At 39.6% G+C, this 26,229-nt stretch overlaps 2 protein-coding genes across 7 annotated transcripts; one reads left to right on the top strand and one right to left on the bottom strand.

Annotated features, from left to right (window-relative positions):
• Positions 1-184: 184 nt before the first annotated feature.
• pih1d2 (PIH1 domain containing 2) lies at positions 185-5,269 on the top strand. 2 transcript variants are annotated; one of them, XM_032545541.1, is made up of 5 exons: positions 185-528; positions 1,897-2,023; positions 2,100-2,339; positions 3,505-3,880; positions 3,963-4,098. In XM_032545541.1, the coding sequence occupies exons 1-5, from the start codon at positions 343-345 to the stop codon at positions 3,976-3,978; spliced, it is 945 nt and encodes a 314-aa protein (XP_032401432.1). In that variant the 5' UTR covers positions 185-342; the 3' UTR covers positions 3,979-4,098. The 2 variants fall into 2 exon arrangements, with proteins under 2 accessions (XP_032401432.1, XP_032401431.1); XM_032545540.1 differs by having other exon boundaries at positions 189-528; positions 3,505-3,773; positions 3,963-5,269.
• dixdc1a (DIX domain containing 1a) lies at positions 5,054-20,853 on the bottom strand. Of its 5 annotated transcripts, none has more exons than XM_032545537.1 (16): positions 20,490-20,853; positions 20,179-20,355; positions 14,341-14,498; positions 14,097-14,245; positions 11,719-11,808; positions 11,392-11,445; positions 11,235-11,285; positions 9,731-9,835; positions 9,561-9,614; positions 9,347-9,439; positions 8,426-8,503; positions 7,433-7,594; positions 7,256-7,322; positions 6,973-7,081; positions 6,382-6,490; positions 5,054-5,531 (listed from the first exon to the last, which is right to left on the bottom strand). In XM_032545537.1, the coding sequence occupies exons 2-16, from the start codon at positions 20,199-20,201 to the stop codon at positions 5,448-5,450; spliced, it is 1,386 nt and encodes a 461-aa protein (XP_032401428.1). In that variant the 5' UTR covers positions 20,202-20,355; positions 20,490-20,853; the 3' UTR covers positions 5,054-5,447. The 5 variants fall into 5 exon arrangements, with proteins under 5 accessions (XP_032401428.1, XP_032401426.1, XP_032401430.1 ...); XM_032545535.1 differs by having other exon boundaries at positions 9,347-9,442; XM_032545539.1 differs by having other exon boundaries at positions 9,347-9,427; positions 20,490-20,852.
• Positions 20,854-26,229: the final 5,376 nt, after the last annotated feature.

Below are 26,229 nucleotides of genomic sequence, written 5' to 3' on the forward strand. Positions count from 1 at the left end.
CAGTTAGCTGACCTACACATAAAGAGAGTGAAAATATAAACATACATGTTATATCTTTTATGTACTGAGTATAAATTGTACCCCTCTAAAAGCAATGTCTTGTGATTATTGCGCTGCAAAAACACCTCTCGACCACCAGGTGGCGACTGTGATATACTTTAAAAACTAGTTTCTATAGCAACTAACAACACCAACAAAGTTAGCTTTACTTGTGCAGTTAATAAGACATTTGACATACTTTAGCTACACCAAAAAAAAAAATAAATTAAACAAAACAGCCGGAGCTTGTAGTTTAAAGCACTAGCTAGCAGTTAGAAGCTAAAGGAAGACATTCACCTTCGTATGATGTCCAGCAACGGCGGAAGGGAGGATGTTTTACAGCAGGTCAGCCACTTTTGGTCCATGCTGGACGACTTGTCTCAAAGCGACCCAGCAGCTTACCGCAAGTTTATAGAGGAGCAAATGAAGAGAGGAGCTGAATTCAACGCACCGCCTGAGCTCCATTCGTGTCTGCGAACTCAGATACTGGTGAGTTTCCTGGACGGCGAGCAGCAGCAGCAGCAGCTGCGCTGGATTAGGACAGATTGCACTTTCAGATATGGGGACGTCAAATGCCTTCTGGATAAGGTTTCACAGTCAGAAGAGACAAAACATGGGGATATGTGGTCAAAATGGGGGGGAAAAAGTTCGTTTGAATAAGTCATGACGAGGCTATTAAACCAAGTAGACGATATCAACTTTGAAGCAGTTGGTGGCGGCAGCGTCCTGCTGATGGAAAAGTGGGAATGGTGTCAAGTTGTCTAAGAATGTCTATCAAGTTGATGGAATAATAAAAAAAAAGCAAGACTACCTCAAAATTCATCATCTTGCCCTCAAATAAGCAGCTAGACAGAAGAAACATGTATCAAACTAAAGGCCCCAGGGCCAAATCCAACACCCCATTTCTATGTAATAAATATTATTTTATAAATCAAATCAGAACAGTGTATCTTTACACTGCCAAATTACATTGATGCAAAGTTGCTAGTTGAGACAGCTATTTCTTCATATTTCGACAAGTTGTCATTTTTGAAATGTCCCAAAATAAAAATGAGTTTGACACCCGGGTTGTAAACAATTACACATTTCAGCAGGACACCAACAATCCATCAAAACTGGTTCTGAAGTGGATAAATTAGGCCAACACTAAGGTTGTGGAAAGAGTCAGACTTTAACGTTTTTAAAAGTTTGTGGGGGAAAAGCTGGGTTTGGACACTAATTACAAACTTCTCATATGTGCTTACATGTAAGCCTGTCACAATAACACATTCTGATGTGATTATTCTGATGTGAAATATTTGTTCTTTTCAGACCTTTTTCAGGTAATGTATTGATAATGGTATAATAATTCAAATAGCCCTTGCCAAGACTAATAAACTTTAATTTTGTAAAGAATACTTAACACTGGAGCAGGAAGATATTTTAATTATCCAAAATAAAACACAACCAAAAAAAAACAATAAATAAAACAGAAATACAAACCACACAGCTGATACCATAAATAAAATGGATTCTGATTGTCTGATTGCTCTTTAAAAAAATATCAATCGCCATAATGGAGATGATCAAGCTCATTTTAGTTGATTTTATGTCCATTTATCCAAACATTACTGGGTTATATACTGGAACCTGTTGTCCTATGGGTAATTTTGACCCTATGTGCATTAGACAAAATTCGCAGGAAATTCAAAGTTTGGCACCAGATTCATGTTTTTTTTTTTTTGTTAAACCCAGAGAAATATTTGCTATATAATCATTCCACCCTGGAAACCGAATGCATCTTTAGGAGCAGTACATTTGTATGCTTTTTATGCCTAATGTATGTAAAGGTCTCAGGCTCGTCTGTGTCCTTCCCAGGAGCCAAAGCCAGGTTTGCTCTACATTAACATTTGCAGCTGGAAGCGTGTGCCTGCGCCTCAGGATCAGAGCAGCTCCCTTCCTTTGTGCGGAGGAAAACTAGAGAGATGCAACACAGAGGACCAAGGTGGCTGTAAGCTGCACGACCTTCGTTTTGCGTTGCACGATGTGAGCTAGACACTCAACGGTTTTAACCCCTGCAGGCTGCTTCGCTGTGCTGGATGTGGCGCTAAATACTTCAGTGCTACAGAAGAAGAAAGAGGATAAAGTAGATATTAATAATATCTATATGCTGGCCCTGAGCTTTGCCCAGCAACAGCACGGGATGCTGTTATCTCAGGAGTACAGCGTCGTCAGCTGTAGTCCGAAAGGTAACCCGGACGACTTGCAGTGTCGGCTCGGCTTTCAGAAGCTGCCCATCATCTCCAAGCAACTGGAAACAAGTAAGTAACCCAGTAACCCCCCAAACTTGTAAAAATAAGCAATTGATCAACTAATCGTGTGATAAATTCAAATGAGATTAGTCATTTCCATTAGGGATGCACTGATATAAAAATTTGGGCAGATATTTATATCTAATATTAATACTGCTGTTGCGGCCGATAATATTTTCCAGTCCGAGAATCCTGCACTGCATGACTGTCACTGTCACATGACCAGACAAATACTCAATGACCAACCCCGACCGTAAACAAACGGCAACAAGATTGAAATAAATATCAGGTGTTAATATCAGCCAAGTTTTATTTAATCTGGCTGATATTGAGATGTTAAAAAATGACGAATATTGGCTGATATCAATGTTAGTTTGGATATGTTGTGCATCCCTAATTTTCCATTCGGATGAAAGGCAATTTGGTTTACACAAACATCAATGTGTTTTATTTGTCGCCCCGGATGCGAGTGTTTTTCATTTCCACGTTATTTTTCGGTTTTGGTTGTTGTTTTATTTTGGATGTTTATAATATCTTTCTGTTCCAGTGCCAAGTTTTCTTTTTAAAATTAAGGTTTGTTGGTGTGTGAGAGCTCTAATTTGCATTATTACGCTACTACTTCAAATTAGGCCCTGATTTTCTTAATTTTTGGAGATCTGTGATTGGCCGATACTTACATGTGAAGCAGAACTTATCTACTGGTCTTGTGTACCTCGACAAAAGTCTAAAGATCAGCCTCTGTCCTCTTTTGCTCTGCCATGAGAGAGGTTTGACTGACAGACCGGCCCACCAGGTCATATCTGCACGTTTGCAGTTAACAATAGTGACCCCACTGTTATCAGCTCGGTGACTTCTTGCTATATTTAGCGACATTTCAGACAAAAAAGAAAAAAATTAGCCTCAGCCAAAATCAGTCAGCATATTTTTAAATATCAGTAATCAGCCAGAAAACTGCAATCAGTGCACCCCTACTTCAAAAGGGTGCCAAACCGGTACAATACTATTGTTTATTGCAGTAATTAGTGGGCTAATTTATATTACAGCAAAATTTCACAGGCCCTGTAACTCCTCTTATTCTGATAAGCTGCGGCAAACCTCTTTACTCGGGGCGTTTGGCTCCCTTCCTGCGAGGGTGTGTCGTCTGCGTCCTCCCACCGGTTTCTCTCATTCACAGCCAGTCAGACTCCAGCCGCCCTCCTGCGACAGATCTCCTCTTCCCAGCGATCGGAGGAGGACAGCGCCGCCCAAATCGTTTGCAGGCCCGCGGAGCAGACCAAGGCGAATTTGATCCAGGTCATTTCCAGCACTTTCCAGGGGCCTCGGGAGCCCGAGTATGTGGTGGAGGTGAAGAGCGACGCGGCGGGAGTCCCTCGCAGCGTGGAGCTGACGGTGGAGCTGCCGAAAGTTCGTTCCATGTCAGAGTGCCAGCTGAGAGTGTCTAAGGTTAGCCGTTACTCACCTCCTCTGCCCCAAACACTTATAATGAACCGCTACGATTCCACTGTGCTTCGCTGGATGGCTGGATGTCATATAAAACGCATAATTGGCCTGTGAGTCTTACAGTTCCCTGAATATATATATATATACTATATATATATATATATATATTTTTTTTTTTTTATAATTCTGCAGGAGGATGTTCTTCTAGAAGTGGAAGATGTTTACCATTTGCTTCTGGAGTTTCCAAAAACAGTGAACGAGGACACGGCCGCTGCCGTCTTCAGCAAGAAGAAACGGAGGCTCACGCTGACAGCAGCTGTTTTGTGACCAATTAACTTCAGCGAGAAGAGGGAGAGGGTTCGCCGGGTCACGCACGTAAGGAGGGAACTCTCACAGCAACAGAAAACACACCTTAAGAAGAGCGCTATACAATGCAGTCAGAATTAAGAGCGCGTAGTGCGTGGGAACATACAAGCCGTGCTTCAAACTAAAATCTAACAAGCTGTTTTGGTTGTAGTTTGAGGCAGAGCTGTAAATTGATCTATTTTCAGAATGTTCTTACAGAGAAATGTGTTACATTGTCCCAGTGTGCTATGTAGGCTGATGTGCAGGGACAAGTGTAATTCCTAACCCTCCACTGCCTACCAAAAGATTTATTGACATTAATAACAATTTGTGTCCTGAAGAACTACATGAGGAATGTATATTTTAGCCTTTTTTGTGAGAGGATTTTTGATACTAGTGGTCTCTATTGAACAACAAGCCCGCTGCAAAAACACAAAATCTAATATTTCCGGTCTAGTTTCTAGTGCAAATGTCTTAGAGCACTTGAGATAAGACTAAATTATCTTACAAGTAACTTTTTAGCAAGATATAGGAGCTTGCTTTAAGTAAATGATTCCTCAACATTGATGAAAAAAACACTAGTTATAAGTGAAATAATCTCCCAGTAGAACAAGACATTTTTCCCCTATTAGAAGCCAAAATATCAGATCATTTCGCTTATAACTAGTATTTTTTTCACCAATATTAAGAAATTATTGACTTAAAACAAGCTCCTGTTTAGTCCTGAAAAGTTGCTTGTAAGGTTGTTTTGTCTTATATCAAAATATTCGCACTAGAAAATCACCTGGTAAGATTTCGGGGGTCTGCAGTGCTGACAGGACAGAAAGTGTTTCTACATAGGGGGAAAAATGGTCAAGAAAACATTCCATGTAATAATTTAAGTTTATTAAAATGTCAAAATTGATGCAGAACAACAAGATTTTTTGGCAATATGGAACTTTGTGTAATATGTCAACACTGTATTTTTGAAGTCTGCACTCGATGAGCCGATTACAACCGTTATGAACACAAACTCATCCAACATTTTTTTCCCCTAAACATTCAAAGCTTCAAGTATCACATTACTGGCCGTTAACATTGCAGTTGGACATGTTCGTCTTCAAGCCGGTATCAATGTGTAAAATGCAATTCTATTAAATAAAGCGGTACCCAAATGTCGAGTCATTTTCTTGGTGTGAAACATTTCCAACGTTGCTGCGGGTGAAAGGCGTTATCTCCCTTGGTCCCAGTTATTGTTTAACAGCTTTTTTTCCCCCCTTTAATGGCACAACAAATGTTTCCGGTTAAATTCTTGATGCTATAGGCTGAGGTTTGTAGTGGTGATCTCTGGCTCTACCTCCGCTCGCCGTGGTCCTCCTCCACCCACGCCACAATCTTCCCCTCCCAGCCGGGGACCACTGCTCCATCCTGAAACACCTGGACAGTCGACAAAAACGGCATTTACAGATGTGGAAGAATAGCATCTTAACCTAACATATTCATACCCCTTGGACTTCTCACAATCACAAATTTTTATGTATTTTGGGGGGAATTTTATGTGCTATTCTTGCGCAATTCAGCTTGATTCTCATCTCTCTTCAGTACTCAGTCTGGGATTTCTCCCATTGAGCCCGATTTCTCAGATGTCAAATCTCTCAAACCCTCTCAAGGTCAAACGTGAGTTCAGAGTAAACAAACATGGTAGACTAGGAAGAAGCAATGGCGAAAGTTTCTGGAAAAAAACAATACAAAGACCTCTCCAGTCTGCACCAGACTTTCTGGTCCACCATGGCAGTTGTTTTGTCTTCTGTATATCTAAAATCTAGTCCAAATATATTTATATAATCAAAATAAAACAAAACTAGCATCTAAGTAACTTTTCAGCAAGATATAGGTGCTTCTTTTAAGTCAATTCCTTAATATTGATGAAAAAGTGCTAAGTTTCATTGATAGACTCACTAATAACGTGAAAAATGACTGGTTACTTCTATATCTTGCTGAAAATTTGCTGTTAAGTTAATTTTGCCTTGGTGCAAGTGTTCAAAGATATTTGCAATAGAAACTAGACCAAAATTATCTGGCTAGATTTTTTTTATTTTTTATGTTTTTGTAGCCTTAAACAACTTTTCTCGAAATACTGGCATGTAAAATCCCAGTAGTTGCAATAAAGTTCGTTTTGTAACCTGACAACATGTGACAGAATTTATGGATATTTTTGGAAGAGAAGTGGAGTAAGTTTTTATTGTTATTTTTCATATTGAAAGTGACGTTAAAATGAGTGACCTACCTCTTCTTTCACTGTGCCAAACTCTGGGTCAAGAGCCTTGAAGTGGTATCTGAAACTGCCCTGTCTGTCTACAGCAGCCTTAAAGTCTCGCAGTGTCACTTCACCCAGCCTGTAAACACACACCGTCAGTCATGATCTATGCATCCACACACGCCAAGAAACATGAAGCTTTACTAGGATAAACCGCAAGCTGCCAAAGAACCCAGTTTAAAGCTCCGGACATGCCGCAATCAGGCTTCAACTCTCCAGAAGCAATTTGTTTTTGAAATTGGATAAAAGAAATATATCGTCCCGCAGGGAAGGAATATATGACAGAGAATCACTTTAAAAAAATGGTAAAAAATAAAATGACAAGAGTAAAGTCATAATTAAAATTAATTAAAGTCATATTATGAGAATGACATCAAAATTTAAGATGAATAAAGTGATTATGACATTATTCTCAGAATATTATGACTTTGTTTTTGTAATTTTATTTTTTTATGTTCTTTTTTTCTTAGTATACAATACTTTGTTGCAGATATAAACCCTTCCACAAAAAAAAAAAAATTTTTTAAATTACTATTCCAAACTTTTTTTTTTTTTTGGTACCTTTTCGGGATGTTGATCAAAAACGGAGTGAGCGAGCGATCTGTGAAGTAGAGCACTTTAGTAGAGACGACGGCGTCTAGTCCCGGGCTGCTGTGCGAGTGCGCCACTTCTGAAAAATAATGACACAAATAACTTTAACTAAAAAAAAAAATAAAAAAATCTAATTCTGTAATGGTTCTGATGATCCATCGCCCACAAGTAGGTGTGTGATAAGGGGGATCATTTGATTTAAGTTAGGATGTTGCTGGGGATGAACAGAATACAAAGATTCTGCTCGTCTTACTGGAGCTTGGCGGCCAGGAGTCACGGTCTGTCGAGTTGGCTCTGCGTCCTGGTGATTTAAATTCCTCCTAGAAGAAAAAAAACATATTATACAATTACTTCTGGGAAACACCTGCTGAAAACAAAACAAAACAAAACAAAAAGCCATTTCAGAGCCAGCGTGTGCAGCTGCTCGTACTCCTTTCTCCTGTCTCCGCTGGTTGTCCAAAGAGTGGAGTCGGTCCATGAGGCTGGCCACGCCCTGCTCCAAAGTGTCCAGGGTGTGATGCTGGGGGTCATGACCCGAGAAACTGTCCCTCAGACTGCGCAGCGCTTCCCTGACGAGCTGCAGCTCCTCACCCTGTGGCAAAACAGACTCAGTTCAGTTCACTTTCACAGAGTTGAAGCTAAAGATGAAGGAGATGGCAAGGAGGCTTTTCAACCTCCAAGACAAAGAACATCACCATAAACAAACAATCAAAATACCAGTAAAGAAAAATTTCCAGAACAGACCCAGCCTTCTAAATCAGCTTGTTTAAAGTGAACTGCTCTCTCTACAGCAGATATAAAATATCCAGAGCATCTTGTAGGACCTAAGCTATCGCTCAGTCCCTTTTTGTATTCAGGTTCACTGTTGCTTCTCCATTCCATGTCTAGGTGAAGACCGAGTTACTGATAGCGCTAGACATTCTTCCGTTTCTCTGTGAATAAAACAAATCAGATAACTGCAGATTTCAATTGGAGGTGAGATGGTTGCTCAATCTCCATGCTATGAAAAGAAGTTTGAATTTAACGCCTTGGCCTCTGGCGCTTTGAAAACCACATCTCAAAGGCGGAGCTACTGTAGTTCCACCCAGTTGTTCCGCGACACTCCAGGTATGTTTTTGATGAGGGAATAATATTAAAACATGTTATGATGTAAAGCTCAAAAAAAGTATACTTTACATATTACTGTCCCTGTAAACTGTTAGTATTTTCCTTATAAATTGTTCTGAATGACTTCCCTGGGTGATCCCTCTAATAGACAAAGCGTTTTTACACACATTGCATAACATTTCGCAACATGTTAGCAGAACCACATAAAAATCACTGTACAGCTCTAAAAAATTCAGAAATCTGTAGAATTCTAAATTCTGCAGATCTTTGATATATATAATTAAAAAGTAGCAAAAACCCAAAAACTGACACGTACTTGTGCATTGTGCTGAAATGTTGAAGGAGAAGTCGACGCCACTAAGTTGTTACAGCCACCATTCTCACCTCTAAATGTCTGTAAGATGGAGACATGTAGAGTGGGGAAAATACAATTAATTTGGAGCTTTATCTAATTGTTATTTTTAACTAACTCACATGTCAAAAATATTCATATAGTCTCCAATATGTTTTTACAACCTCAATCATGTTCCTCAGCAAGTAGGATCTTGACACAGTTTTTCTAATCTGGTATAATTCAGATTCATATTTGACTATGTATCAAAGAGCAGACATTTACTTTAAAGTGCACGAAGTTCTTTTTAAATTTCACTTCAATTGTATGTTGCGTTATTATCCCAAAGTCAACGATTCAAATAAGTCTATAAATCACTGAAATGAAAATGGAATATTATACCAAACTTCTGACTGCACCTAAAACAAAATTAAATAAAAGTTTAATCCCCAGACTAAGATCTTTATTGTTGTCACAAACTCATTATAAACATATTAGTGACTCGCTTTGTTGCTCTACATGCTATGTTTGAAGTTACAGTAAAACTTGGAGCACTTGTGTTTATTTTTGAGTAATTCTTCTTCAAGAAAAGCTCCCTAGTTCAGGAAATTCATTAAAAAAGGCTAAAAAAAAAAACCCCCTCTGATAAATGCGCTGTTTATTCTGCAGTGAGAACTGGGCTCTGTAGCCTACAACGCCGAGTTGAATGAGAAAACACAGCTTTGTTTTCAAGCTTGGCGCTGTCTAAATGCATCAGTGGTTCCATTGTATAAATGATTTGTTGTTATGACAGGAAGAAATGCGCGCCCCGTCATGTGCGAAGGCTCTCTGATGATTGTTAGCTTTATTCATGCTGAAATGTTGGACTGTGGCGTTGCGACGCTGTAACTGCGGCGCTCTCCGTACCCGTCCGTGGCCGACTTCGTGTGCTTTGTGCTGACTTTCATCGGGCTTCTGATGCTGCAGCAACCTGTCCTTCTTCCCCAGCTGCTGCTGCTGCTGCTGCGGTTTTGACAAAACAGACGGACAAAAAAAAAAAAATAGAAAATACATACGACAAAAGTGATTACATGCGCGCGAAAAGAAAATCCATTACGGTGTAAGTAATGAAAGGCCGTACCTCATATTCAGTGAGTAATTTGTTCCTTTCACTCAGCTTGCGTTTGAGCTCCTCCTGCAGGCGGGCAGAGTGGGGAATACGGTAAGCTCTAGATAGACTTCTTCTACGTACACTTGCATCCCAGCCAAATATTTTATCAGGTCAGGAAAGGAAATCATCACTTGTCTCACATTTTCTCCTTCCAACTGATCTTTGGCCATGTTGCACCTCAGTAGCTCCTGCTTTAGCTGCAGCACGGCGTCCTCCTGCACTGACAGGCGCTGCTGCAGCGCATCCTAATGAGAGCAACAGGAAGATCAGAGAGATCAGCGTGAAAGGCGGGCGAATTGTTTCCATTTCATCAACAGCCATCCACTGTTTCTTCTTTTATTTTCTCTTTATTTTGTTAAGGAATCAAATCTAAACTTTATATGTTGCAGAGACGCAACAGTCAACTGAATCAGACTAAATTTCCACCTTTTTAAAGTCTGTAAATGCATCAAGAAAGAGCATTTACTTCGACTCACTGGTTTTAAGTTTAATAAACATGTTTTGATGCATATACAAGAATCATTTTGTATTTTGTTGTCATTTTTGCAGCATTAAAAACTATTTCTGTTGTGGGGACTGTCATACATTTCTTCTGCGACAGTGAAGAGAAAGCATTTTCTCAGTTCTTCAGGTTTTTTACAATTTGGTCACTTAAATGTTTCATACCATCAAATAAATTGCAGTATAAGACAAAGATAACCTGAGTAAACACAAAAAGTAGCTTTCAATTGATGACTTAATTTATTAATTGAAAATATCGAATAATCTAAACCAGGTCTCTGTAACCTGTGGCTCTTTAAACTTAAACTAAAAATAATAAATCGCTCACTAATATTTCTAAATGCAGATACATGTTTCAGTAGTTTTTTCCAGTTTTTTCATATTTTTAATTCCATTGCTGCATTCTACAGCAGAATGACACTAAAAGTCACAATTATATTCTTTATTCTTTAAAGTCTTAGGTTTTTACTCCCCCATAATAAATAATAATAAAGCAGAAGTAATCTATATGGGGGCAAATTGTTACATTATAAGGGTTATTAAGTTAGTAGGAACAGAAATTGGAAAGTCAGACTTTAAAGGAACCTAAATCAGTACTGGCTAGAAAAGTCTGATTGGTGCACAAATCTACTACGTTTTGTCATTTGCCATTTATTGTGAGAAATTTGTTATAAGAATCCTGATATATCACAATCAGAATAAATTCCAATGAATGTTTAAAACCCCCCAAAACTGTCAGGATTGTTAGTTTTACTATTTTCTCCTCTATTTGTTCGATGAAAGTGTCAATAATATCAATAAACTTGAGAATATGACTAAATACAGTTACAGAGTGAAGTTTAGTGATACAAATCACACTTCATTATGTGACTGGTGTCCTAAAGAAGCGTCTTACAAGTGGGAATGTTTTTCACAGACAGTATTTGTGTTTGTGGGGCTATAGTTGGTGTGATACACAGTCACAGCCACACAGTTACCTAAACAAAGATGCAACAAATAGATTTTATGGACACAACAGAACAGAAAGACATTGTGATACATCTTTAAGTGCATATCACCTCATCCAGAGTGCATTTAAAATAATAAAAAAGATTTATGTCCTTCACTCCATTTTAGTCCCAAAGATAAGTTAAGAGGTTTTACCTTGATGGCCTGAATGTGTCGCGTCTCCTGTTTGTGCCTCAGGAGCTCCCTCTGTGAGCCACACACACACACACACACACCCACACACACGCAAACACCCTCATTACACAAAAGGAAGCTCATCTATATTAATTGCAATTACACTTCATCACCGTACCTTCAGATCAAGGCCTTCTTCCATGCTTTGGTCCAGACGACTGCGGATTAGAACCTTCAAAGGAAGAGCGCATGATCAGGATAATTAGAGAAGGGGAGAAAATGTCAGAACGCATGAAGAGGCAACAGAAACGCGTGACAGCGGGCCGGCAGATCAGAGAGAATTCATCGGCTCGCTGGCTTCTCCCACCAACACCCCAGAAGGGAGTGACGGCTGGAAAAATATCATCACAGTCAGAAGAGGCCCGACACGGATGCTCCAAGCAAGATCTGCGACCGAGCGGGGCCTTCTCAGGTTAGCAGAGATAGGGAGGGAGCCGGAGCGTACCAGCTGCTGCTCCGTGGTCGCCCGGCCGTCTCCGAAGCTCCCGGATCCGTCCTGGTCCTCTTCAGGGAGGGAGCCGTGCAGCAGCAGACCCTTAGGGAGACAACATGGGAGAAGGAACGCAGCTCAAAAGTCAGCGTTGGAAACAGTGGCGTTGTCTTAGGGCTGGACAACAAATCAATCAACATCCGTGTGATAGAATATTCAATATATAGGATAACTCTGCAGCGATGGACTGGCGACCTGTCCATGGTTTATCCTGCCTCTCACCCCAAATGTCTTTCTGGAGACAGGCACCAGGACCCCTCCTGATCCCACTAGGGACTAGGGTGGGTGGGTGGGTGATTGATTGATGGATGGATGGATAACTGAACAAGAACCGTAAAGCACTCTGGGGGATGTAGGCAGAGGGAAAGGCTTTAGCTGCGCAACCTCTCACGGTCAGCTAGCAAGGTGAGTGGCATTGCTTTTGGTTACCAAGCAACCAACCTGTGGAGTAACTAGCACAGCAGCGGTTTAAGGTTTCGCCACCGTGCCTCATAACTTGCTTAAAAATAAACAACGGCGTGGAGAGAAAACCAGAGATGCACCGATCCGATGTTAGTATCTGGATCGGCACCGATATTGAAAAAAAGATTTCTAGATTGGGCTTCGGCAACGACGTTCCCGACACATAAGAGCGGATCTATGCAGTCTAATTCTATGCTTTGTGCTCTGAGTGGTGTCAAGTTTTATTATTTAGTTTGCATTATATTTAGAATTTCTAATTTCGCTTTCTGAATCATTTGAATTATTGTTGCAGTTTATTTTTTACATTTGAGCAAGACAGTCAACCTATTGTTTTTGTCAGTTTTAGTTTCTTTATCAAATATTTTATTCCTAATTCCATGACTGAATAGATAAAAGTTGTTATTTTTGCATCTTTGACCAAGCTTGTGAAGCTATTTAGTACTTTAGTGTGCTGTACTGGTGCAGAATTATCAAATAAATTTATTATTCAGTATATTTATGCCTGTGTTTAAAAAAAGAAACACTTTAAGTCAATTCAGAAATGTTTTTCTGTTTCGGACGGGTATTGGCCTGTGCTAAAGTTCAGATATTGGGATCTGTATCAGAAGTGAAAAAAGTGGATAGGTGCATCCCTGGTGAAAACTCTGCATAAAACAGGAAACGCCACGGCAAAGTTTGCTTAAAAATAAACAACGGCGTCTGCAGTATTTCAGACGTTCAAAACAAACAAAAAAACTAATCAATAATTATCAGTATCGTCTGGTGTGAAACTCTTATATAGTGATATGTTCTGGTTCTGAGGATGCACCACAGACTAGAACCAGAAAAGCTCAGTGGTCTGGAAGGATCGATATGTTAAAAACTTTAAGGGGTATGAATACGTTTGCATGGGGTCTGAGAAACAAGGCAGTGCAATTGAGCTAAATAGAAAAGGATATCAAACTGACTACTGTATGTGGAAGAAAACACACCTCTGAGTCCTCAGACATGTTTATTTATAGAGTTTTTTACAGTGTTGTGTTTTTTATGTATTTCTGCAGCTGCACTGCTGAACACAAGAAATACCTGTCTCTATTTTTAACTACAAAGGAAGAACACTGCTTTTGTTTTTTCTGTCTGTTCTGAGCAAATGTACTTGTACTATGTTTAGCTAAGGCACAGTTGTTGGCACTGTTTCATTACAACTAAAAAGTCCTGGGTTCAAATCCCAGAATAGACTCTTTCTGCTCGGAGTTTGCATGTTCTCCCCCATGCATGCTTTAGTTCTTCCTCCAGCAGTCCAGAGATACGCATGTTAGGTTAAATAGTGTCTCTAAATTGTCCTTGGATATGAACATCTGTATGCAAAGTATGGGTAAATGAATAAAGACAAGATAGGTGGATGTTTGGTTAAGTAAAAAAAAAAAGGATATGATTCGTATTATTTTCTTTTTTTTATTGTAGTCTCATATCATATCATATCAAATCATGACTGCACGGCGTGAAATGCTGATAGTCAAAAAATACAAATTTGTTCAAATTTAACAGTTAATTAAATAACCAAATAGATCATCTAAGTGCAGGAAAGGATTAGGGGCACCGAAAAAAAAAGAATTGAATCTTTTCTCATAATTCTGATTTTTGATGTCAAAATTCCGACTTTAATTCTGGGTTTAGATCTGAGAAGATTGATTTCCCCCCCCCCCCCCCCCCAGTTGCTCCAATCCTCTCAATTTATCAATTTATCGCTGTTTATTTGATGTGATTCAACCCACTGAAAAAGTCTAGCTCAGCCTGAATGAAATCTCATCACATGCTGCGTTCGTCTGCAGCTGTTTCTGCCTCCGTACCGAGACCGGCCCGTTTTCCGGCGCGTTATCGCCCGGAGTTACCTGCAGCCGGAACACCATCCTCCTGGCCTCCTGCATCTCCTTCTCCAGCTGCTCCTGGTGGACGTCCAGCTGCTCCTCCCAGGACTTCTCCTCCTCCTCCTGCCCGTCACGGCCGAGCGTGGGACACAACCCACAGAGCGGCACATCCTCTGAGAGGGAGAGACAGGGAGAATAAGCTCGGATGCTTGTTTTTGAAATGGCTTGATATTTGGCTTCTACGAGAGTTCGCGTGCCGCCGACCGACCCTGGACAGTTTTCCTCTCTGTCGGCTCGGATTTGTCTTCCCGAGTTCCCCCCTGGTTATCAGGCCGATGAGGGTCCGCTTCTCCTGCGGGGGCCTCAGCGGACTGGGCGATAACGTATTCCTCTTTGGGGGAGTGGGCAGGGCTGGCGGAGCTCAGGCTGAAACAGATGGTAAGAACAGGTGAGGGGAGACAGAGGGGGGGTGAAAATTTGTACACAGGCAAGCTGAGAGCAGTAAACAAACCTACAAACGTAAAAATGGCACTACCTGCCAGATGAAAATCTGAATTATACCCATCTTGAGAAAGCAATTTAAACCCACATCATTTATAATCCTGATAAATAAAATATGGTCTTGCAAAAATATTTCTTGCAACGTTTAATTTTTTATTCTTGTTTTTTTGGACATCCACAAGCACAAACTCCCTCTGCTTTAATGCCCCCCCAAAATTTAATTCAGCTCATTCAACTACCATCATGTAGTTGGGGATGCACCGATTTGAATATTTGGGCTGATGTGAATATTCGATATCAATATTGCCGTTATAGCCAGGAACCGATATTTACAGACTTTGTATGTACTATATCTTTATGTTTCACTGTCATTTTAACACTGACAAAAACGGTCACATCACTGGACTCTACCGCTGTTTTTCTGCTTTAGTTAAACTACCCACAATCCTGTGCTGAATGACCGTCACGCTCACATGACCAAACAAATACTAAATGACCAATCCATTCCAGAAACAAACGGCAACAATTTGGAAATAAATATCACCTGATAATATCGACCAAGTTATTTTTTTTCTTTTGACATGTTAAAAATGACTAATATCGGCCGATAACCGTATTGGTGCTGATATATTGTGCAATTCTTATTTACAAGCAGATGATTAGTATTCTTAGAAAGGCAATTTTGTTTACAGAGATATCAGAATCCATTTTATTTATGGTTTTGGTTGCAAGTGTCTGATTTCCTTTTTATTTTTTGTTTTTGATTGTTGTGTTTTATTTTGGATATTTAAAATGTCTTCAGTTCCAGTGTTAAATGTTCTTTACGAAATTAAACTTTGTTGGTTTTTGAAAGGGTGAACTTGCATTACTGTGCCTTTATCAATAAACTGCTTGAAAATGATGTCAAAACAACAATAATTACTGGGACAATTTATCGTACAGCGATGTTTGTTACCAAAACAGGCATGAGCAAAAGTCTTCTTGTTAGCGAATATTGGTGAACAAGTAGCTACAAAAAGATCAAGAAAAACATCGGAAAGGTCAGAGATTAAGTTTATGCAACAGAAATTTAAAACAAGTTCACCCAAGGGATGTCCAAAAATAAGATAAATGAAAGACACAAAACCAAAAAATATGTTGGCAAAACATGAACAAAAACAAGACCATGCCAAAAGCTGCAGGCAAAAGAGACTTAAGAACAGGCAGCAAGAATTCCTGTCCAGTTTTTAAAGGCAACTCGCTCCAAAATTTGGAAACCATAAGCAAGAAAGTTGAATCACCTCAAAGTTTCCACCTAATTTTTTGGGACAACTAAAACAAATCTAGAAGCACTCAGTGCAGAAAAAAAAATTATAGATACAAAAAAAAGCCATCTGAACTCAACAGCCTGCTGCTGGGAAGGAAAAAAATGCGAGGAAGAAAAAGAAAAAAAAAAAACACACAGTGGCTTAGCGGTGGGAGAAAGCTGTACGGCGAAACCAAAGAACGGCCCGAGGGATTCTATTTGCACGGTTAAACATGTTTCATCCCATAAATAAGCAGCACGATTTCGACTTCATGTGACCAGGCTTTATGCTTATCTGCAGGAATTACTCGACACAAGCAAACATCCCAACGGAGAGCAAACATTTGTGTCACTTTGGCGTTCACGCTGCTCCAGTTTAAAACCAACCGAGCACATTCCTGCAATATCTTCAGCTAAACTGGAAACATGCCTGAAGGAACCAGCAGCAGCATGTGGAACTGAACTGGGGAGGCCGCTGAGAAGCCGACACTCATGTTTCAGATGCTAGCACAGTAGCATGTAGACAAAATGCAGAGTTTATTGGTTTCAACTGAATTGAGCTTTCTTTTCACTGTTATTTTAACTACGTGACTGAATTGCTGTTTTAGGCTTCTGCTCATGTTATTTAGAACAAGTCATAACATTTTAGAAAGACATAGTTATATGTTACCTGGAAGGTAAAGAACGGTTTAATAATAAAGATGAAAATAAAGAGCTAAAAACCAAACTTCTTCAAAGTAGGTGAAGGTTTTGACATTTATACTAATATAGATTTGTCAACATTTTTACTATGAAACTGAAACTAAAGGCAAGGAAAAAGATTTTTGTGGATTTTACACAGAGAAAAACATAAACAAAGGAAATATGAACATATATAGATATAAAGATCGATGGACTGACCTATATCTACACTTATATAGATATATGTTTTTTGGTTTTATTTATTTATTTTCCTTTTGGTTTGCTACCTTAACATTTTTCCTGGCCCGAAAATTTTCTTAGGGATTTGGCCACCCCTATGAACATTTTCCGGGGAACTGGCCTTTGAGTCTCTATTTATAATTTCGATACTGCATGACTTAAGAAAATTTAAAAAAAACAAAAAAACCAAACATTTAAAGTTCTGCCGGCATTTCTTGTTGCATCCTGAAGTTGCATGATAGAATAATTCAATGGCATAATAAAAAAAAGCAACAAAAAACCCCCATGAATAACATTTAAGCTCATGCTGAGTGCATGTAAACATTTCAGGAAAAACAACTTATGTTCATTCTTTGCCTGAGGTGTTCACCACCAGCTGAACATGCTTTATTCAAGCATGTTCAGTTATGTTGTCAAAATGGAATGTGAGAAGGTCCTGGTGGAACAAATTGTGTGTGTTTTTAAAAATTATTTTAAAGAAACAAAAAACTTCACCTTGTGTGTGAATATTGGATGAAAGAACTGAAGGGGCACATGTAAGAGCCTCAATTTAAAATTTGGCCTCTTATAATCCAGTTTTATAGAAGACGATGACCTCCTAAGACATGTCTGACTTCACTGAGAAGGATAAAAGTATCCGACTTTAGTATCCCCAGAGTTGTTTCTTGGGGTCACGTCAAGGCAGGAACTGAGCATCTTATCAGATGCTGCTGTAATTATCCTCAACTGTTTTTTTCCAGAGCAGACCAAGGAGCTGTTGGCTCCCGCAAATATCGCCTCTGCATCTGCTGGCGCTTTTGGAACAGACGCCGTTACTCCGAAAGCCTTTCTGGTGTTAGAAACGGAACAAATACCACGCAAAACCGGGAACGTATGGGTTGAGCCGGAGATTAGGCGCTGCACGGGATTTGCACAGGATGAGCTTTAGTAGCATCAGATTAACCGGATTTAATAAGCTCTGGAGGAAAATGACTGAGGATGCACATTTGTTCGTCGCAGTTAATATGCGATTTAAAGTACTTTGCTACTTATAAAAGAAAAACATTTCATCTAGTTCACAACTGACCTCAATGTTACTAACCAGTGGTGCCCAGCTATTAAAATTAATTGTGGCCAACAAAGCTTTTCCACCTTGTAGTAGTATAAGAGATGTGTATAGTTACCTTACTCTATTACTATATATATTTAAGCTGCCTTTGTTTTTTAGCTTAAAAGTACATTTATCTCACGCTTTGAAAGTATTTTTAAGATGCTAACAATTACAAGTCAGTGGTAGGTATGGACAGTTATTGTATTGTTTATCATTTACCGCGATAAATTTCTCATCACGATAAGAAATTTATCACGATAAATTCCAATTAATTGAAACTTTGGTTGATAAATGTCGAACTTTTGGTCAGTTAGTTTACATTTCAGAGTCATAGCCAGAACCTTTAGTATTGACCTGCATGTCATTCAAGACAAAAATGCGTTCAAGGACTTTATTACATTTTGCGTCAATTTTTACGTAATGCGATTTTCATGATGTTTTTATTACATTTCAAAGCCCGATTTTATTGCATATTGCGGTGTGTTACATGCTCGTACTTTGCTTCCGCCTCCTGATTGTTTATTTTTGTTTTATTGTTGGCACCTTTGACGGTTCACCGGTGGGGGGCGGGGCTTAGCCAGCCCAGGTGTTTTAGTTGGGCTGGTGGCGCACCTGAAAGATGATGAGTGATGGTGGCGTGTGAAAGCTGCGGTAGCAGCGGAGTTCGACAAAGAAAACATTGAGTAAAACGGTGCGGGAAGGCTCTGGGAAAAGAGTACCTTCACCTCGGGACGGATCCACCCAGAGGGGAGCGTCGGACGTTTTGGCCGGGAGGAAGTTTATCTTCGTTTGTTTGGATTTGTTTATTTATTTATTTTTTTTGTTTTGAAAACCGGCTGGACGCTAGGAATTTAAGCACCGGGGAAGTTACACGCCTGCCAAGACCAACCACCATTGAAATCACCAGAGGTGCGGATGTTTTAAGGAAAAGAGAAAAGAAAACTATATATATATCTACATATTTAAAGACAAAGAAAACATAAAAACTATTAAACAAAACGCCTGACGTATGAAGAATCGCGAGGGCTGGTCTTCTCCATGGATGAGTTCTGGATTGAGGAACGTAACCTACGGATTGGACGTTTAAGGTAAGCCCCACCACACTGTGTGTTCCGTCAGGTGCCCTTTTGTTTCTTTTTCTCGGTTTCTTTTGGTTGGAAAACATTACGCACTTAATGTTGCGGCCCCTCTTCCCCGTAATCTGTATAAAGGAACTAAGAACGAGCCAGGGTGAGGGTAGCGGGTCGTAACAGGTGTTATTACATAAGGCAACGTTACAGGGGCTGCAACTGCTGTGACACACAGTTGCAGTTGTACAGCTACACAAAACAGAAGCAATAAATGGTTCTTATCATCACTTTTATCGTTATCACAACAGCACCACAAAATATCGTGATAAAAACTTTAAGCCCGTATCGCTCACCTGTAGTCAGTAGACGGAGAATATGTTCTGGACGGATTAGACGAAAAATTAATTTACTGACTTGTTTGCAAAAATGTGATTTGCATTGGAAAACTAACACTGTACATAATCCTGAACACAAAATCCCCTCTGTGAAACATGGTGGCAGCAGGGCAAGGGAAGCTGGGATTGAGATTAAGACTAAATCTATGCTTAAATCTAATAGAGAATTTGTGTCTAATCCGGAATATTGACGTTTATGTACCTTAGCTAGCAAGTGTGGGAGAACTTGAGCCACTATGCAAAAATGAATGAGCAAAAGTTTGTAGAGACCTACGCCAAAAGGCTAACAAATACAAATACTAATGCACCTCATGTTGTTCAAATTCATTTCTAAAGATTTGTGAAAATTGTGCTTCCCTTCTGCTTTACAATTAAGCCGGTGCCATTTTTTGTCTGTCATGTAGATCCTAATAAAATATTCAGATGTTTGTTGTTCTCCAAAAAAAAAAAAAAACTTCTGCAAGGCACTGCAACAGTATTTATAGGTAAAGTGGTTCAGAACAGTTCTGCTACATACATCAGTAGTTGCTAGGCACTGGAGGCTCATATCACACAGACACAAGCGGACACACCCACATCCACTGCAACGTAAACACGCAGTAATCACCGGCTTCCTTTGGGTTATAAAGTCTTCCGTTTACGACAAAATAAATTATTGAGCATGATTAAGATCCACATGTAAATCAAGAGAGGATTCTGAATGCAGGCCTGATGCTCTGTGTATTTCTGCCGCTGATGCATACATGCACTGTCGATAAAAATAGCCGCCTGTAGGCTGCTTGGCGTGTAATGTTGGAATAACAATGTTTCCTTTCTTTTCTTTTTTTAAATAGCCGCGTCCTACCATTTCATCTGCTTCGCTCCCATGCTGCTGTTTGTTGCCTTTCACCCTCCCGCACAGTCGGAGTTGTGCATCTGGGTGATGCCCCGGTTCTCAGTCAGGACCATAGCCCAAACGGAGCCGGAGGCTGCGGGGAATGGAGAAGGGGAGCAGCCGCCGCAGGAGTCTCCACGTCGCACACTGTGTTCAATCAGAAATAACAGCACGGTCAAATCCACTCCTGCAGCACAACGCTGCAAATCCAAATCAAAGAAGAAGAAGAAGAAGAAGGAGGGGGGGGGGAAGCCCCAAACCCCGTTTCCCCTAAATCATACCAAAGCTCGGTCCAAGTTGGCACAGGGAGAGAGAGAGAGAGAGAAAGAGAGAGAGAGAGAAAGAGAGAGAGAGAGAAAGAGAGAGAGAGAGAGCATGCGCTGCAGCTCAGCAACACCAGCGAATGAAGTCTGCCGGTTTTCTCATCGCTCTCACCAGCTCCCTAACACGAACACAGCGTCTTTGTGTTCCCTGTGCATCTCTTTGACTCCTGTGTTTTCTTTTTCTGCCGGCCCTTTTTTTTTTTTGCATTTCTCCCCCTCGTCCTTCCCCCCCCCTTCCGTTTCTTTTCTGCTTCGTCGCACTGGCTTTGTACTCGGTTCTTCCTTCATTCAGAGAGCAGAGATGTCAGACATTGCTCTCTCTGGCTGTCCGGGTGTGTTTACCCTCCCTCCCCCCTCTCTCCTCTATCTCCAGAAGGAGGAGTGAGGTTTTCTTCTTTTTTTTCATTTTTCTGTGTTCCTTATGTCATTGCATGTCAAATTAAAGCTAGCGTAAGGAAATGCCAGGGAGGTTTGTTTTTTTTGTTTTTTTTGTGATGGCACACCAAAATCAACAAACAATTTTAGGAGCTACATTAGACAATGAATTTTGATAAATTAAAATGCAATTGAAAACTTTTATCTTAATTTTATCTATTCAGTTAAAAATACCTATTATGCCACATTAAATAACTACATAAAATGGTACATGGATAGCAAGTGTTATTTTATTCATTTTTATGAATGTGGATTGCAGCTATGATAAAAACCTAACTTTTGAATTTTTAATCTGAAATGTCAATTTTATGTGTGTTGGTATTAGAGGTGTGCAGTACTTCATATTGTGGTATCAATCTGATACCAAGTAAACAGAGCCTGTATCACCGATACTGATATTAACTTATTATTCAAGTGAAATATATCATCAAATTTCTGACATTTAGGAGTTACTGAGGCTTTTTTCCATTCAACTATTTAGTTAAAACCTAGGACAAAATTTAGATATAGTATATGTGTCGACAAAATACCGTAGTAACATATTTACATGATAAACGGAAACAAAATAGGAACAAAACAAATTTGAGTGTCAATTGTTGTCAAAATGAAGTGCAAAAACAATAGCTTGAGATCAAATTGGTTTTTGTTAACATGAAATTTCAAGAGGGAATCTGAAACGAAAGTCAATCTTATCACACTATCGATCCAATACTGAATCCGACTTCATATCTATATTCTCAGGATTTTGAATCTATCAGCTCATGTGTAGTTGGTACAATGATGGGGATCACTAGCGCCTGGAGACTATCATTGAATCCCATCATAAGGGGACTAACTCACAAAAGAAACAAGGAAACTGTGGTTCTACATCCAAACGTATGCATGGGAAGTAGAGTGGGAAAAAAAAACCGTGGCCATAAATTCTCCATTTTTCTCTCTTGATTTTGCTATAATCCTCTACATTACATTAGCACTTTTATATGTTCCACTATTTACGTACCGAATGCCACGACTTGCATCGTAGTTTATGTACTTTTGTTTAAATAAGTTTGTTCTTGTTCTTCCAGCTGGTGAAGAGTGCAAACTCGAGGTGATTTTGCACACAGTATTACTGACACATACACACGTTATTTTACTGTTCATGCTTTTCTGTTCCCTTCCATGACTTAACGCGCCTAACTGCAGAAATGAATTGCAATCTAGGCCACCAGACCACGCCGTATACGACATGAAAATGCCAAATACGACATTTTAGGTTCCCGAACCCACAACCATACAATTGCAGCTCCTCTTACGTTAAAAAGCAAGGGCCTCCGATTCCAAACGCCGACCTGAACGACAAACCTGCGAATAAAAAAAAAAAAAAAGAAGTGTAATTTAAAATGTCTGTGACAGCTCACAGAAATGAAAGGCTTTCTCATACGCGTGTGGTTCTTATGGTAATCGCCCCTCTTAGAGGCTTTTGGGCCGTGGGAACACTATCATTAAGTTGTTAAAAATGTTGCTGGTGTCATCAACTAAACTGTGAAGCAGCTCTTTATGTGGCAGCTTGCAGCTCTGTCCAGAGCCAAATGACAGTCTTAAATTGTGTATAAGCATCATCGGCGCATGCTTCAATGAGCTACTGTGCTGCAGACCCATGAATATGTATGTGACGCAGAGACAGACTGATGCTGCAGCTGATTTATAGGCAGAAAAACAGCAGAAGCAGGAGTGTGTGCCTGTCGCCGACAACAAAAGTACAAATATTACTTTGGGAATATATTTTCATACAATAATGCATCATGCTGAGTCTAACTTGCAGCAAGTACTGATGATATCTTTGCTTTTTTGTAAAAGTTTTAATTTTTTTTTACTTTTTCTGCGCTTTGCCAACACAAGTTTTAGTGTATTTTAGTCAGATTTTAAGTAAAGAAGAGCAAAATTGTGAAGTTAAGAAAGAAAATGCACGGTTTACAAAAGTCTTTTTTTTTTTTTTTTTACAGGTAAAAGTTACAAAAAAATTGCATGTGTTTGTTTTCAGTCCCCTCTCAGACAATAGCTCAAACATTTCACTGCGATTACAGCAGCAATATTTTGGATAGCTGTTCCGTTTTGATGGGGAAAAAAAAGAAAAGAAAAGAAAAGAAAAGCAGTTTGTGCAGAGAAAGCAACAGTCTGACACATTCAGCATCTCCTCTTGAAAGCCTTTCAGCCCCAATAAAGTTGTTTTTGTTTCCTCACGCGCTGATTTCCATTCCTTTCAGGGGTACTTTGATTGTTTTTGTTCACATATTAAAAACACAAGGACGAACTCGGGTCCCAAGGAGCAAGACAATAAAATTTCGGCAGACAATAATGCAACTGTGGGAACTGGGAGGTGAGATAGGGGATAGGAGGGTTGGGGGCGGGGGGAGAGGACCATATTTATTTTTCTAGATTCATGTATGGAGGATGTATAAGCATCGACTTCAGTGTCGAAAATGTGGATGGAAAGTCATTCCGGTACTCGGGGGCCACCAGGAGGGGAGAAGAAAGCCTGTTTGCCGCAGGGACAACAAGCTGGCAGACAATTTGTAAATCAAATGAGTCGCTAAAATAGAGCAGATTGTTTGTGCACTCACAAGGAATTTTGATTGCAAATGATTACTGTGCCTGCCACAAAACATAAGTTATCAAGGCTTTTTCACTTTAGTGACCTTGAAACAAATATTCATGAAGCACCTCTGATAAGGTTTTGTCCCTTGGTATCCCATTTATATTTATTGTCAAACTCTATTGAGGTAAGAAATATTTAATATTTAGTGTAGGCGTAAAAGAGAAAAACCCAAGTTTCACAGGCTCTCTGTTACTCTGCTTTTATAGATCGGTTTTAACCCCATTTTTAACAATCCTAATTTTGAAATGAACGGATGTTTATTTCTTTAAAAAAGAAAACATCTTTACTCCATTGTAAAATGATACATATCTTTTGATGTGATATTCACTGACAAAAGTAAAATTTCCAATAATCTTATTTTTTAATGCCCAAGAAATTCCTGACTCACTCAGGTCTAGCCCAAATTTTTCTTCTGAATTCCTAATAAATTTGAAATGTCTCAGATAACTAAGTAAATATGGAGACTGTATTCAGTTTTAAAGTGGTTTAAAGCTGCAGTAGATAACGTTTTAGCCTGCTCTTTGCCTTTCTGCGCAATTCCGCTTGATTCTCATCTCCCTCCGTCTGGGATTCCTCCCACTGTGGTGAATTTCTCCAGTAGAATTTCAACCGGGCCAATCAGCGTACAGGACGAGAAGTTGGGAACCATGACGAATTGCATTCTGCCTGTAGCACAGCAATGTTGGTGGAGGAAGTGACCAAAGTCATTCAGTCCATGTTGGCTAAATACTGAATTAACATTAACAGGTCTGCTTGGCACTTCCCTCTTCAAAAACAACCATTCAGAGCCAGGAGGAGTGTGTTACCACCATCAATCATGCTCACACACTCTCCATTGCTTTCTGCAGCCCTACAGCTAGTTCACCACAATGAAGTCTGCCATGAATGCGCAAGCTAGTTAGCATGGCCACTGATGATGGCGGATAAACAGTATTCCTTTAACAGTGAGTTGTTTCTCTGCTATTAACACAGCTGCAATGTGTACACGAGTTTGATTGACAATGCTGAGACCCTCCTCCTGGCTCTGATTGGTTGGTTTTGACAAGGGGCGGTGCATTATTGCAGATGGCAATAGGACTACAAGGAGAAGGTAGAATAAACAGCTCAGATTATAAGATAAACTGTGAACCATGACTGGATCTAACATTAGTTAAATAATGTTTGCTTTTATCCCCAAGACTCAACTAAGCTTACAATGAGACATAGGATCTAACACAATCTCACTCACAAACAGGAGAATCATGAAATTAAGTACATTAAAGACAGCCTGAATAGACCACAGCCTAACTGGTTTGCACAAAGTCATCCATCTTGTGTGTTGTCTGCAAACAAATGATCTTAATTGCTGTACATTAGAAAAGTACATGGAACATTTTGGATGAACCCCGTCTGAGCTTCGTGTAGTGTTACGTGGATCCCACTGAGGGCAGCTATTTAGCAAAAGTAGGTTACACAAAGAGTTCCTGCTTTCAGAGGTAACTTGGGTTTATTTGGGTCAGATTTCAGTCAAGAATGGACACGCAAAGCTTTCATAAAGCCCAGTGGGTTTTAGCGGGATCTCAAGTGGTTTGCAGCTTCGAACAGGTTTCCATTGCCCCGTTTTTAACTCCATCTATCTTCCTTCCACCTCTGACCAGATTCTCCATCTCTGATGAAGTGAAGTATCCCTGCGGAACGATGCGGCACTGTCAGAATGTGTGTTGGTTGTCTGGCCCAAATGGAAGCCAGAAAGTTACGTTTTAGTCTAATTTGACAGTGGAATGTTCTTTCATGCTGTATCCTGTAGCTTGCTTATGGCAAACTGCGGCCAGGTCTTGTTAAGGATTTCTTTTAATAATGTTCTCTAACAAACTTTGGAGTTCTTCACATAATAGCTGTACTTCAGCAGCAGTATCATATAACTTCTCTTTAAATCTTTCACGTTGACGGCGCTAAAACATTTTCAGTACGAGGAAGAAAGTTGGACATTGTTTGTTTGTGTGGCAGGACGCATCGTCCTAAAGAAAATGTGATGGATCAATACTTTTTTGTAAGGATTTGCAGCACTCACTCCCAGTTTCTGAATCTTTTTATGAAGTTGTTGCATTTAGATATTTATGACCTGGAATATGAGAAGCTGATATTGCAAGACAATAAAAACAAATAGTGTAATAAATGGGCCACCATAGATTTTAGCTTTATGTGTAACTTTCACTTCCAAAACCCGATTAACAATGTTTTCTTCTTTCCTTTTCCAACATTTTGTGCATTCTGAGTTGCACTATTATCTTATTACTTGTTTTTTTTTAAAACAATTCTCATAATACTGCATCATTTACACTTTTCCCCCTTTAGTTTAGTTGTTTTCTAAAATAGAAAATCCATTTCCTGCCCTTCTCGTTTCTCCCCATATGGATCTTTATTTAACTTTTCAGCAGCCTCTCTGCCTCACATTTCCCTCTTATTACTGGGACACCTCCTTCTCTGTTATTTGCCATGAACTAGTCTGTATTTAGATCCTCACCTATGATTAAATAACTGCTATTCAGAGATCCTGTAATATAAAGTACAATCCACAACGATTTTACCTAGGAAAAGTAGTAGTAGAAAAAGCCTCAAAATAAACTCTGCTTTTATTGCAGTAGA

Source organism: Xiphophorus hellerii, chromosome 18, assembly GCF_003331165.1.
Source record: "Xiphophorus hellerii strain 12219 chromosome 18, Xiphophorus_hellerii-4.1, whole genome shotgun sequence".
Taxonomy (NCBI): domain Eukaryota; kingdom Metazoa; phylum Chordata; class Actinopteri; order Cyprinodontiformes; family Poeciliidae; genus Xiphophorus; species Xiphophorus hellerii.

What these genes read in the sequence shown, in the direction of transcription:
- pih1d2 (XM_032545540.1), top strand. Translation starts at nt 343, where the DNA reads ATGATGTCCAGCAACGGCGGAAGGGAGGATGTTTTACAGCAGGTCAGC. An exon ending in ATGCAACACAGAGGACCAAG is followed by an intron (nt 2,024 to 2,099) that starts GTGGCTGTAAGC and finishes TAACCCCTGCAG; the next exon opens with GCTGCTTCGCTGTGCTGGAT. An exon ending in GCCAGCTGAGAGTGTCTAAG is followed by an intron (nt 3,774 to 3,962) that starts GTTAGCCGTTAC and finishes ATAATTCTGCAG; the next exon opens with GAGGATGTTCTTCTAGAAGT.
- dixdc1a (XM_032545535.1), bottom strand. Translation starts at nt 20,201, where the DNA reads ATGGGAGCGAAGCAGATGAAATG. An exon ending in AAGAAGGCCTTGATCTGAAG is followed by an intron (nt 11,286 to 11,391) that starts GTACGGTGATGA and finishes TGTGGCTCACAG; the next exon opens with AGGGAGCTCCTGAGGCACAA. An exon ending in CATTTCAGCACAATGCACAA is followed by an intron (nt 7,595 to 8,425) that starts GTACGTGTCAGT and finishes GTTTTGCCACAG; the next exon opens with GGTGAGGAGCTGCAGCTCGT.